Raw genomic sequence first — 12237 nt, 5'->3', positions numbered from 1 at the left:
GCCTTTGTGCGAAGAAGAGTGAGATGAAAGTAGGAGCTGGTGAACTGAAGAGGGCTTGCAGTGTGTGTGTGTGTTTCATGCGCCTGTGTAGGTTGACATTACTATTTGCCTCCTTCAGGGGGTCTTAGCATACAGTTGTGTGGCTGTCAGGTGCACACCCATCATCTGTTTGCTTTCTGTGGTTAGCTGAGCAGAGCTGGAGAGGCAGATAAATGGTTGGATAGATGCTGCTGGGCCCCGAGGCTCGACCAGAAGCGTGTCCTGTGGTTTCTTTAGGGACGCTGCCCCTCACTTGTGTGGGTGTTTGTGCTTGTGTCTGTGGTTGAGTGTCTGTATGTCCACCACACACACACACACACACACACACACACACACACACACACACACACACACACACACACTTCTTTGTGTTGTGTGTGTGTGCGTGTGCATGTGTGTGTGTGTGTAGGTTTGTCCCCGTGGGCCCCTTTAACTCAGTCAGCATCAGCTCTTTTACCTGAGGGAGCTGATGGCGGAGCGGCACGCGTGCTACCCTGCCCACCCAACACCAGAAGCTGCTAATGAGCTACTGTTGTACACTCTTATGAAATATAATTGCATTATGGTGTGTAAATAAAGCCGGGGCGTGTTGTCACAGCATATGCTCCCTGGCTGGCCAAACAGGAACAACAAGCCGGGGGGAGGAGGAGGAGAGGGGCAGGAGCAGAAAGAGGAGAAAGGCTCGAGGGAGCAGCTGAAGCGCGGGTTTTGGTGTGCGGGAGAGCTGATTAGCTTTGCTGGAAGATGACAGTCGATTGTCTTTGTGTATACATTAAAATGTAGTGTTTTTAAAATACGCTGACGGCTCTTGTGAACTTTAATCTCTGGTAGATACTGAGATATTCAGACTGAGCAACAGCAAGGAAGCATGACGCACCAGGACTTGGCTGTTTTTAACATACTGAAATGCTACTTGGCAACCTCTTTAGCTACGCCATGCTGTAGGGAAGAGGGTGAGACTCAGGGCAACTAATGTAATAATATTCTCAGGTCAGGAAGATGTTTTAATTAACATCACTGCACTCAACTTCTCGGCTTGTCTTTCATACTTGTTTGGATAGTGTGTCATCATCTTCATCACTGCCAGTGTTAGTGCTGAATCTCCGGTTTAAATTTACTATAAACAGAGACACAGGGATCATTTTGTATAAACTTAATTGAATCTCTATTCCAGAGGACTTTGTATAAGCTTGCTGACTTCCTTCCTCTCCTACACTGATACATTGATCCTTGTTATTTTGTGTAGCATAGTGTTTTAAATGTGAAAATAAATAAACATCCTAGATTAGAAAATGTTTTTATTCAGGAAGACTTTTGTCTTCCTTTTCATAATTCCCCTCTCGTTTGTAGTTTTAGATCATCACTAATTTTTTTACCTAATTATTAACTTTTTTATTTTGGCTACCAGTCACGTTGTTACTTGCACTGATTCTGTTGTCAACAAACTGTAAAATGAATAAGACAAATAGAGACTTTGTTATGCTAATAGGCTTGCAGGACCAGTAATGACAGCTGTGTCGAGCCAGCACCTGTATCTCTGCCTTCGTGCAACACAGTGAATCACTACTATATCTGGAAAAGTTGTTTATCACTTTTTGAAGTTGGGAAAAACTTAACAGTGATCACAAAACATGAAATCCACCTTTGAACATCTAGTTGGTTGCCATCTGCAGCCTCACCGCTGCTAAACCCTACACACTGGGACTTTTCTCGAGTGATTATGAGGTGTATCCACAGTTATCAATGTGCCGTACTGAACAAAATACTGTATTTTCTCAAACCCCTTCTTGCAGGCAATCCGCTTGTCATTGGAGCAGGCCCTACCGCCAGAGCCCGACGAGGATGCAGGAGAGCAAATCAGCAAACTGCGAATCCGCACGCCAAGTGGAGAGTTTCTGGAAAGGCGTTTCCTGGGCAGCTGTAAGCTCCAGGTCCTCTTCGACTTTGTGGCCTCGAAGGGATACCCCTTTGAAGAGTTCAAGCTCCTCACCACCTTCCCTCGTAGAAATGTGAGTGTTGCGTCTAACTGTCTTACAAAGAAGTATGCACATGTTAACTAGTAATAGTTCTATGTTATATGTACAGCGAAAGGGCTTTAAAAGACCAACATGTCTTAAGAGAGATAGACTTTTGAATTGGGGTGTCTTTTCATAATAGTTCTCCGGCCACACAAACGAGTGCTGATTTGGAAGAGTAGCAGCAGGTTATGAAGAGTTCTCAGCCACAGCTCACATCTCCGCTGGAGAGATCAACAGCTGTAATTGGCTTTTCCGTTTGGGCCTGGGCTGAACCTCAGGCGGCGGCTGTGAGCATAAAGCAGCAGGGACAATAGTTACGACAATCTGTTGTGGATGATTAATGTTTTTTTCTTGCTCTTTATCTTTATTGTCTTCAGTGTTTGTGTGCTGCAGCAGCGCCGCCGTATCACTGCTTTTGTTTACCTGTGATTGGGCAAGTTAAGCCAATTGTTTATCCGTCCACCTGTGCGCACGTAATATTCAGTGAATATTAATTAGCATCAGCGTATTGTGAATACAGTACATTATGGCTGTGTTAGGATACAGTTGTCAGCACTAAGAGTGATATTCTCTATGGCTCTTCTGCTGACGCCCGGCAGCACTCATTCAGCTACAACCAGTCATTAGAGGGCTTGGTCGTTGCGCTCTGTGGTAGCGAGCTAATGAGCACTGTTTTAACTACCAGTTTAATTAGCCATGCTGCTGGAAACAAAAATGGGATTTCCATTAATCAAGAGTGGAGTGCATGTGGAGGGGTGGGTGGTGGTTGTATAGAGCTGTGTGTGTGTGTGTAGGCTTGCCCAGGCAGTGTGCCATCATAGTCTGTAGAGACCGCGGGGCCACAAACACCTCAAACTAACACACACATTAACGCGTAGCTCACACTCTTCATTTCGTCACAATCACACACTTCAACACATGCACAAATATTTTCAAGCAAACACATGCCCCGCTCACAACTTTGTCACTTAAAGGATTCACAGTTGTCTCTTTATAATCAAGAGTAAACATGTGTTTGAGACAGAGATAAAGATGTGTCTGCATCGCAGATGAAATTCCGGCAAAAACAGGATGGGAGGATTAGAGGGGTAGAGAAGCGAGGAGAGGATGGTGACTGCAGAACTAGTCGGAAAAGAGAACAGAGAAGAGAAAAGCCTAAACAAAGAAAAGATTTAATCAGAGAAACAGTCTGAAAGAGAGAAGGATAGAGAAGACAAGTGGAGAAGATATTAAAAAGAAGAAGACGGGAGATAATTCCAAAAAACAGAAAGGCGAGAGATTTGGGAGAAAGAGAGGAGGGAAGCAGCTCAGTGGTAGTGCCAGTATGAGGCTGTGAACACAGGCCCCTGTCTAATCCTGCAGCTCTGTGTTGTAATTAAATGAGAGGAGCATAGAAAGCCTCCATCCCGTCCAGACTCTCTCACTGTTGCTCTGCCAGGATCAGAGGATAGAGGATAGACCACTATTGCATTTGTAATACTGCACAACTGTTGAAACCTTCTTTCCCTTTTTCTACTTTTCAGCAGCTTTGTGCAGTGTCACTCTTTCTTTTGCTATTTCCCTCCTCGTCAGCCCCCTTTATTTAATTTCCATTCATTCAGCTTTAGCACGCATCGGTTTATCTCCTCAATCCATCTTGAGAAAATTAAGTGAAATTGTGTTGAACATTTTTGGCTAAAATTCCATTTTTTATGACCAGGAGAAAGGGCTGTAGTGTGAATCGGTTTGTTCCCATTTGTAAACCAGTTTGAGATAAAACATCAGATCAGATCTATTCGATTAATTCATTTACCACCTTCCTGTAGCTTTGTGGATAATTGTCTATTAGTCTCCAATTTTTGGACCGAGTCTCATCCTCAACATTTGGTATCAGTGGCTTATCTCTTCAGCACTACAGCAGGCCTTACACTGGCATCATTTGTACTAGGCTTAGCCGTGCTCAGGGAACTAACCCTTTCTCCGTTTCGATGACTGTCAGGGAGTTTGAGGAAGGAGGGGGAGACTTTTAGTGTTTCAGTTTTCAGCTGTTCATTCAAGAATTTCCTCCCTTTTTCTTTGATACTTGTTGAGCACAACCACTGCTGAAAGGCCTGAGGTCTTCTTCCTTCAGCTCGCGGTGGACATGTTTAGACTGCTGGCATAATAATCGGCAGGCAGCTCTTCCTGCCCGGCTGCTCATAGACACCCAAACACTGTCAAAGCAGCGTATTAGTTTTCTCACTGTGATACTGTACTCTATTTCACCTTCTCTTAATCCCTCTTCCAGCTCTGTCAGTGAATCGGCCCGAATAATTCTTAGACAAAACTGGAGATGCAGGAAAAATAAACAATGTCACAGAAGTAGCTGTGCGTTGTACTGAAATAGATTTTACATCTGTTATGCTGGTGTGTTTTGTTTTTCTTGTCCTGCTATCTGAATGAAGCGTATTCACAGGAAGAACTGCGGCCGTTTATTTTAAAAGAAGTTTCACTCAGTTGCTTCCTCAGGACTGTTCTTACAATCTCCACATGACATGAACCCACAGCTTCATAGAGCTGAATAGTCTCGTTTCTGAGCGTTGATGTGAAATGAGGCTCTATCCCAGGCCATGTGAACACTAGAAGAGTTTGACACTAGAACGATATTTTCACATGACTTTGCTGAAGGGGGACAGTTTGTCTGTTCTGTCTGTTAGATTTGTTTGATAACTTTAGTTGTTTTTTATTTTATTTTTATTGAACTAAAATTATCCTGGCCCTTTCTAGCTGCAACATTAATGTGATGATTCGAATTCAATACTAAAATGTGCTGCGTTCTGAAAGCATTACAAAAATACTTGTACCTTCTGTAAGTAAAGTGGCGACTTTCCCCCCCAGAGTTTCCAAGGGTGGGGTTATTGTTGGCGCCGTTGTTGCAAATGAGTTTATTCAACCATTTAGTGTATAATAGAAGTGGATCACCAGCTAACCTTCCTTTTCCCGGGTGATCGCATGCCCAATGTTAGATTAATTTGTTTAGTGATGTTGATGTTTACAGGGAGCCAATGTAAACACAAATGGTGTCATTCTTCTATAATCATTACAACGGCAATCAATATTTACTTCATAATGATATGTTGAAGCAGAAAAGCATATTTTGATGCTAATACCATCGTACTTTTACTCAAGCGACATTTTGAATGCAGGACTTTCACTCATCCTATTGCTACTTTTACCTCTTTTTTTTTACCACAACAATATTGGCATATTCATAGATTCTGGATTTTTAGGAAGAATAAAGTAGTATTTACAAAACACACAACACATCGGACACAATTTTTCATTCAAAGCAGGGTGTTTCTACATGTCTATAAAATGTCCACAGGGAGTTTTAAAAGCTGACTTTTACCCTAAGGATCCCCCCCCACCCCCCACCACCACCTTCAGCGCTCTCCTTCCTTGTCTTCCTTCCAGCTTTCCCTCCCTCTGACTCCCCTTTCCCTCCTCTTTCCTTCTCCTGCTGCCGCTCTACCTCCTTGCTCACGCAGTCCTTCTCTCTTGCACTAATACTTTTGTTTTGCTCTCCAGCCTTTGTATCCTTCTCCAATGTGTCTTCTCACATTTCCCTCAAATCAAATTTTAAACTACATTTAAAAAATACCCTTTTTAAATGTAGTTTTTAAGGCATAAACTCGTCTGCTTTAATTTTCTTTGACTTTCTTTTTTCCCTGTTCCCTGCCTTTTTTCTGTTTTTTCCCCCAGTCCAACCCCCCCGTTCAGTCTGTGCGGCGCATTTCTCCCTTTGAAGTGCCGTATTCTGGTCTGTTCTTTTCTGTTCACGCCCTGGCGCTACGTGCTGTCAACGCTCCTGGCAGCAGATAATGATCTCCCACTGCTTTTGTAATTGGCCAAATAAACACTTGACAACACTAGTTTAAAACAGACAAGTTATTTGGTTTTAATTAACATAGTAGGGCCTGTAATGGCTTCATTAAAAATGCGTTATTTCAGCTGCACGTTTGATTATGTTGGAAGCGGACATCTTGAGGGCCTGTGTTTATTTTCCCTTTCTTTTCTTTCACGGCCGAGCGTTGCTTAGTGTCGCCTCCTGTGTTATCAGTGTGTTTTATTCATTTGAATCAAGTGATTTACAAGTGTGGTATTTATTTTAAACTTCACATTAAGTGCTAATTATGTGGTTTTAACCGTTGAAATCTGCTGCTTGATAATGCCAAATACATGGGGTTGATATTAGCTGATTATTTTATGTCATACAATTTTTCATAGGGAAATAAAGACAAAATATCAAAGATTGCCGAGAAGCACCATCTGTCTTTTTAATTGGTTCCAGTTTTAAAATGAGGCTTTTTAATGCTGAGCTTCCAGATCTTTAGATTTTGCTTCAGGCAGACAGAGTTCAGTTCATTTTTTTTATTCTGTTAATTTGTGTATTTTTAATTAACAGCTGGAAAACCTTTTTTTTTCACAAATGCTATTTAGACAGAAGAAAATCTTTTTTAAATTAATTTCTGCTTTTTAAAAAAAAAAAAAAAAAAAGTCAGACAATTCTCTAATTCAGCTGATTGATTTGATCTAAATTGTCTGATGAAAATGATATTGACTCAAGGTTAAAAACAAAGCAGAGAGCTAGATTTTGTCTGTCTTATGTATGTATGCATGTATGTATGTATGTATGTATGCATGGCTGTGAAGGCGCAGGAGGAAAGAATATGGCTTAGGCGGAGCAGAGGAAAAACAACAGCTTTGTTTGTTGACAGATGCCACCATGCTTATGGTCTGTTAATTGGATAACAATGTAAACAATCACCGATGGTGCCCGTCTCCTGTGTCAGTGTGGCATCTTGTTTCCCTACTTTCTTTTTCAGAGTCAGATGCTGCTCTTCCCTCCGTTGTATCTCCCCGGTGCACCACGAGCACAAACTCTCATCCCCAATTCACTCAGAGCACACACATCCACACACGCGCTTATATGTAGTCCACACGCAGACACACGTCTAACCACACACACCTGCTCCACCCCAAAGCGTCATTTACTCCTACCTGATGCTGTGGTGTCATAACAGCCTGTCGGGTTCATTAGCATGGCAGCCATTTGCGACGCGCTGCTCCTGAGGTGGGAAAAGGAACGCAGCAGCCCTGTCGGTCGTTTTCCCCACCTTTGGGATGAAATATGTTTGCAGCAAACACACACACAGACACACACACTCATAAAGACACACAGCATTTTACCTCTCTTCATGGAGTGTCGCTCCCCCCTGTGCTATGAGGCAGCTGACTAGGTGAGGGGCATAAGGTTGATGTGGCAGCCCCTCCCTGTCCCGCGCCAGGCTCCCAGGGACCCCGCTGAAAAGTCAAGAGTCTAAATGACACGTTGAAATGAGGACAAGGAGATGAAAGACGAGGAGTCAAAGACCGCCGACGTGCACATGGTGTGACATTTCCAAACACCCATGGGAGATGGTTAGGTTGTGTGATGCTGATATGTCCTCCTCACCTTCCACTAATTTACTTGCCTTCTTTTTTTTTTATTTTCTCACCCTTTTCTCAGTGTCCTTGAACACACCTTCTAGTTTTACAGATTTTGTAGTTAACACATTGTGTAGATTGTTTTAATTATGTTGAATGTTTACTCATATCAATGCATCCTGTCTCAAATAACAGCTTTTCAGGAGCTAAAATAGACTCAGTGTTTAGTACCATTCAGTTTTGAGATTGTTTGAAGTGTAGAGTGCGGCAGCGATGTTTTATGTAAGCTAAACAAGAAGTTAGCATTGCTAACTTTCTGGTTCCCTCGACAAAAGCTAATAAGATTTTTGAATTAGATTTTGGATTATGGCAGAAAATAAGCTCTGTGGCAAACAAAGGTTTATAATACTTATAATACTTATACTTACTTATTATAATACTTATAAAACTAAAAAGCTAATGGTCAGTTATAAACTAGGGCTGCACAAAGTTAAATTATTATTTTTTTTAGAAATTATGATATTAATCAGTTTATGCCAATTGTATTCCTTATAAAATAAAAAACGCTCTTTAAATATGTAGGACCCATAATTATTAATTATTTTTCATACCTGAGCATGGCGGGCAGAGTGACACTGACAGGAAGTCAGTCAGTTAAGGGAACTTTATGTCTGAGCACCATTTTTGCATTGTAACAGTAAAATACAATAAGTGTTTGCTTTTGGCCCCTGGCCCACCATTAAGTTTTAGTTTTGTCCCTTTTGGGCATCCCTGATATAAACAAACTACATGTCAGTCACGCTATACTCCACACACTTTACTATAAGTTGAGAAATCTACAAGTTAAAAATTTTGAATTGAAGCAGTTTGCAAAAAGAATGTCTGCATGTGAAAGTGGACCAGAGGATGAGTTTCCGTATTTGGGTGATAACCAATGTCCCAGACGACCTCTATAGTCTCACGTAGCCTCTTGTTAGCAACCGCCTTTTGTAAGACATCTAGAAGCTTAAAAATTCACAAGTTGGGTATTTAAATACATATTTAATGTTGTAGAATGAAACGTGAAAAGCTTAAGCTTGTGTTTAAAAACCCCATTGACTTTGAGACGAGGGAACTGGAAGTGCAAAAACACTAAGACACTTTTGGGTTTTAGGACTTAATCTTGCAGCACTTAATAGATGATAGTAGGTTTCTTTTATTTTTTAGAAGTTAAAAACAAAAAAATTAAAGGTCCTCTTTTGATGAAAGCAATATGGTGATTAATAAGGATCTGCTTTTTAAAATACTGGGTTGCTACGTCACTAATAAGACTGATAGGACACTTGTATTCTACACAAGGTGAAGTTGTGGTTCAGTTCATGGTCAGAGTTCACATTTCATTCCCTACAATAGCCCGTCTGAGCCCTATCAATCTTCTTGTTGTGAGGTCGACCTTTACCAATGCCGGCTCGCTGTCCGACCTTCTACAGCAGGTACAGGGAGCAGCTTAATTATCCTGCTGTGCGGTTAGAATAGGAGCCCTAATCAGAGGGGCTGACGCAGCAGTCATCAGATAAGCCCTGGACACATCTCGGTGTCACACCACCTCGCCCCTCCAGCCCAGGTGTTAGATTGGCCCGATGTAACACAACCCCTCCGGTGATTAGCTCACATAAGCTAAGAGGCTCACAGAGGTGGTGGGTGTCGGAGAGAGAGTCAGATTGTCCCGTTTTAAAAAACATAGGTCAAACCCCCGTCATGTCGGCTAACTCGATCAGCTCCGTTGTGGGTGGCGCTGCATTATTCCTCTGCTTTCTAGAGAATAGCTGTTGTGCAGGAAGTTGAAAACAGATAAATGTTTCTCTCCTCTACACCGTCAGCTATGTTCCTGTTTGACCTTCATCACAGTTTAAAATGAGTCATTATTAACCATCGACAACGCACAAAGCTCTCCCTCTCTCACACACACACACACACAGCGAGGAGTTGTTATAACACATACACACACTCTCTCCTGTCCTGTAACCTTCATCAGTTTGTTCTGGATTGGAGCCTTTTTAAGAAAACAAACCTGCTGGTCCTCTTAGGGAAACAAACCTCTAGCTGCTCAGATTACTGCCCAGATTTTTTTTTTTTTTTTTTTTTTTTTAAACATGATGTTAGAATAATACACACCGTACACACTCTCTTACAAACACACACACGTTAAATGAGCCCGGCAGTAAAGCTACACTGTTCTCCAGTCTGGATCGCAGGGCATGTATGGTGAGACGATCACCAGAAGAGGTTTCAGTAGCGCAGAATGACTGAGGGCTTGTCCACACTGATATGCATAAATTTGAAAATGCAGTTAAACAGAAGATTTATTTTATTTCTTATTTACTTATGTCTTTTGTTTTGTTTTGACTGAAAGCAGAAATGACATACTGTGTATTTTAAACATAATTTCTTCTGTGGCTTTGCCCTTTGTCTAAAATTTTGTCTAGCAGTATTGTTGCTAATACTGTTCTCTATCCACTTTACTGAGCTCTTTGGTTAAGATCCCTTGCAGTTTTGGGAAAATGGCATCCCATCGTGGATGGGAGGCCAAAACAGGAGTGCTGAAACAGTTCGTCAAGTGATGGATTAGTCCATTGGCAGAAAACTGTATGCCATCAAATTTGACGATTTTTCTTTTTTTCATTCCAAACATTTTCCGGTTCCAGATTTGCTGGTCCTGTTTCTTCAAATGTGAGGATTTGCTGCTTTTCTCCATTGTGAACTATTATGTTTGGGCTTGAAGCAAACAATTAAATTGAAGATGACGGTTTCAGTTCTGAAACGTTGTGAAGAACATCTTTCACCATTTTCTGACATGTTATTTACTGAATGATTGATCGTTTAATCAGGGAAACAAAACCACGTCTGATTACTCACTAATGAAATCAATCATTAGTTGCAACCATAACATTAAAGGTGCAGTATGTAAGAATTTTAGTTGAAAAAATTCAAACATTCACTAAAATTATTAACAGAATGTGAAGATATAACAGATTTGACATTATCACTTCTGTCATGTTGCTGGGATATTTACTGACGTAAGCATGCTAACCAGCTAGCCCAGGCCCATCCCGGTCCGAAGCTCCTGCTCCACTCTAATGGTGCTCCGAGTTTCCAATCTGGACAGCAAGCTGCACGGCTAATCTGACTAACTACCTAACAGTAGCTACAGTTAGCAGCATTTCGTGATTATCCTGATGCTATGCTGCCCCCTATTTGTTTTGAGTATGATTTTGACAAGAGGCTAATTCTTACATATTGCACCTTTAAGCCATTTGATTGTCGATTCATTTAATATATTCCCTCTCCTCCCCCCTCCCCACCTTGTCTCTTCTTAGATCACCCAGTTGGATCCAGGGTCAACTCTGCTGGAGGCCAAGTTGTTTCCACAGGAGACGCTCTTCCTGGAGGCTAAAGAATAGGAGCGACTGATTGACTGACTGATGAACTGGCTGGACACACACTAGTCACCGAGCATGGGCCCACACCAGTCTGGGCCTACAATACACACACACACAAACACACACACAATACACACACACAAAAACATCCTCTCAGACGTACATGAACACACTGGCATGCACATCCAGTGACACACACACACACAAGTGCAAGTAAGCTTCTCTGCCCTCGACCTGGTCGTGGCACATGAATGCCTGGTGTACACGTGTTGCACAGAGGAGCAAAGACAGTATCACAAGCACACAGCCAAACATTCACCTGCCCCAAACTCTCTCTCTCTCTCTTTCTCTCTCTCTCACACACACTTTCTCTCTCTCTCTCTCTCTCTCTCTCTCTCTCTCTCTCTCACACACACTTTCTCTCTCTCTCTCTCTCTCTCTCGCTCTCTCTCTCAGCTCCTCTCACACACTCACAACTTCACGTTCCCAGCTGCTGTGTCATGGTTTTTCTCTCACAACACAAACACAACACAGTACCATAACAGCATTGAGAGACTGAGTAGACAAATCTGTGTCACAGGAAAAAAAAAAAAAAAAAGTCATGGACTTGTTCCCATGATTCCACACTCAACACACCAAGGCTGCTTTTTTTAGAACATGGTTTTTGTGTTTGAAATAAAAAAAATGCTTAAAAAATGAAAGGTAATAAACGGCAAAGAAGAGATGTGGCCCCGGCAGAGGTCTGGGCTGTCTCATCTCCACCTGTATTTACCCCCTGATCCTTCCCCAAACTCCACTCTCCACCCCCAACCCTCCCTACCCTCCCCTTTGCACCCCTCCGTCCGCTGACTGCCGCCGGGATGAGACGTGATGGGACACCTGCAGCATCTGCAGCGCCCTCCCGCAAGTCTCCACTCCCCCTGGTTTTAACATCCACCGCTCCACAAGCCAACGGATTGCTCAGTTTTCAGTTCTTTTTTTCCTCTTTTTTTTTTTCTCTTGATCCTTTTTAAGTTTGATGCTGTATTAGTTTTAGTTTGATATACATTATATAAAATATATGAATATGAACATCAATTTGTCTTGCTCGGAAATCTGTTGAAACGCATCATGACACACACTCACAGGTTTTTATGTGATATAAATCTTTATTTCAGGGGGTCCAGAGTAGATGGAGGATCAGCTGATTTTATATTAAATTTACAAAAAATATGAATTTCTCTATCATGACATCTTTGCAGGGTATTGGGAGATCAATGTGGGTTCATGGATTCAGCGGAAAATCCAGCAAAATGAAGCAAAATGTGTACATTTGA

At 42.0% G+C, this 12237-nt stretch overlaps 1 protein-coding gene across 1 annotated transcript in view; it reads left to right on the top strand.

The window, feature by feature from the left end:
• The window catches only part of faf1 (Fas (TNFRSF6) associated factor 1), a 68812-nt gene extending 56814 nt beyond the window's left edge, over window positions 1-11998 (top strand). Inside the window, exons 18-19 of the mRNA XM_084355418.1 lie at window positions 1833-2048; window positions 10859-11998. Coding sequence (XP_084211544.1) covers window positions 1833-2048; window positions 10859-10942 — 300 coding nt within the window. The 3' untranslated portion in view covers window positions 10943-11998. The remainder of the gene's footprint in view (window positions 1-1832; window positions 2049-10858) is intronic.
• Window positions 11999-12237: the final 239 nt, after the last annotated feature.

This window comes from Pagrus pagrus (assembly GCF_965226575.1).
Source record: "Pagrus pagrus genome assembly, chromosome: 6".
In the NCBI taxonomy this organism is placed as follows: domain Eukaryota; kingdom Metazoa; phylum Chordata; class Actinopteri; order Spariformes; family Sparidae; genus Pagrus; species Pagrus pagrus.
Note: the sequence above shows the minus strand (reverse complement) of the source record. Positions and strands in the feature narration are given on the sequence as shown.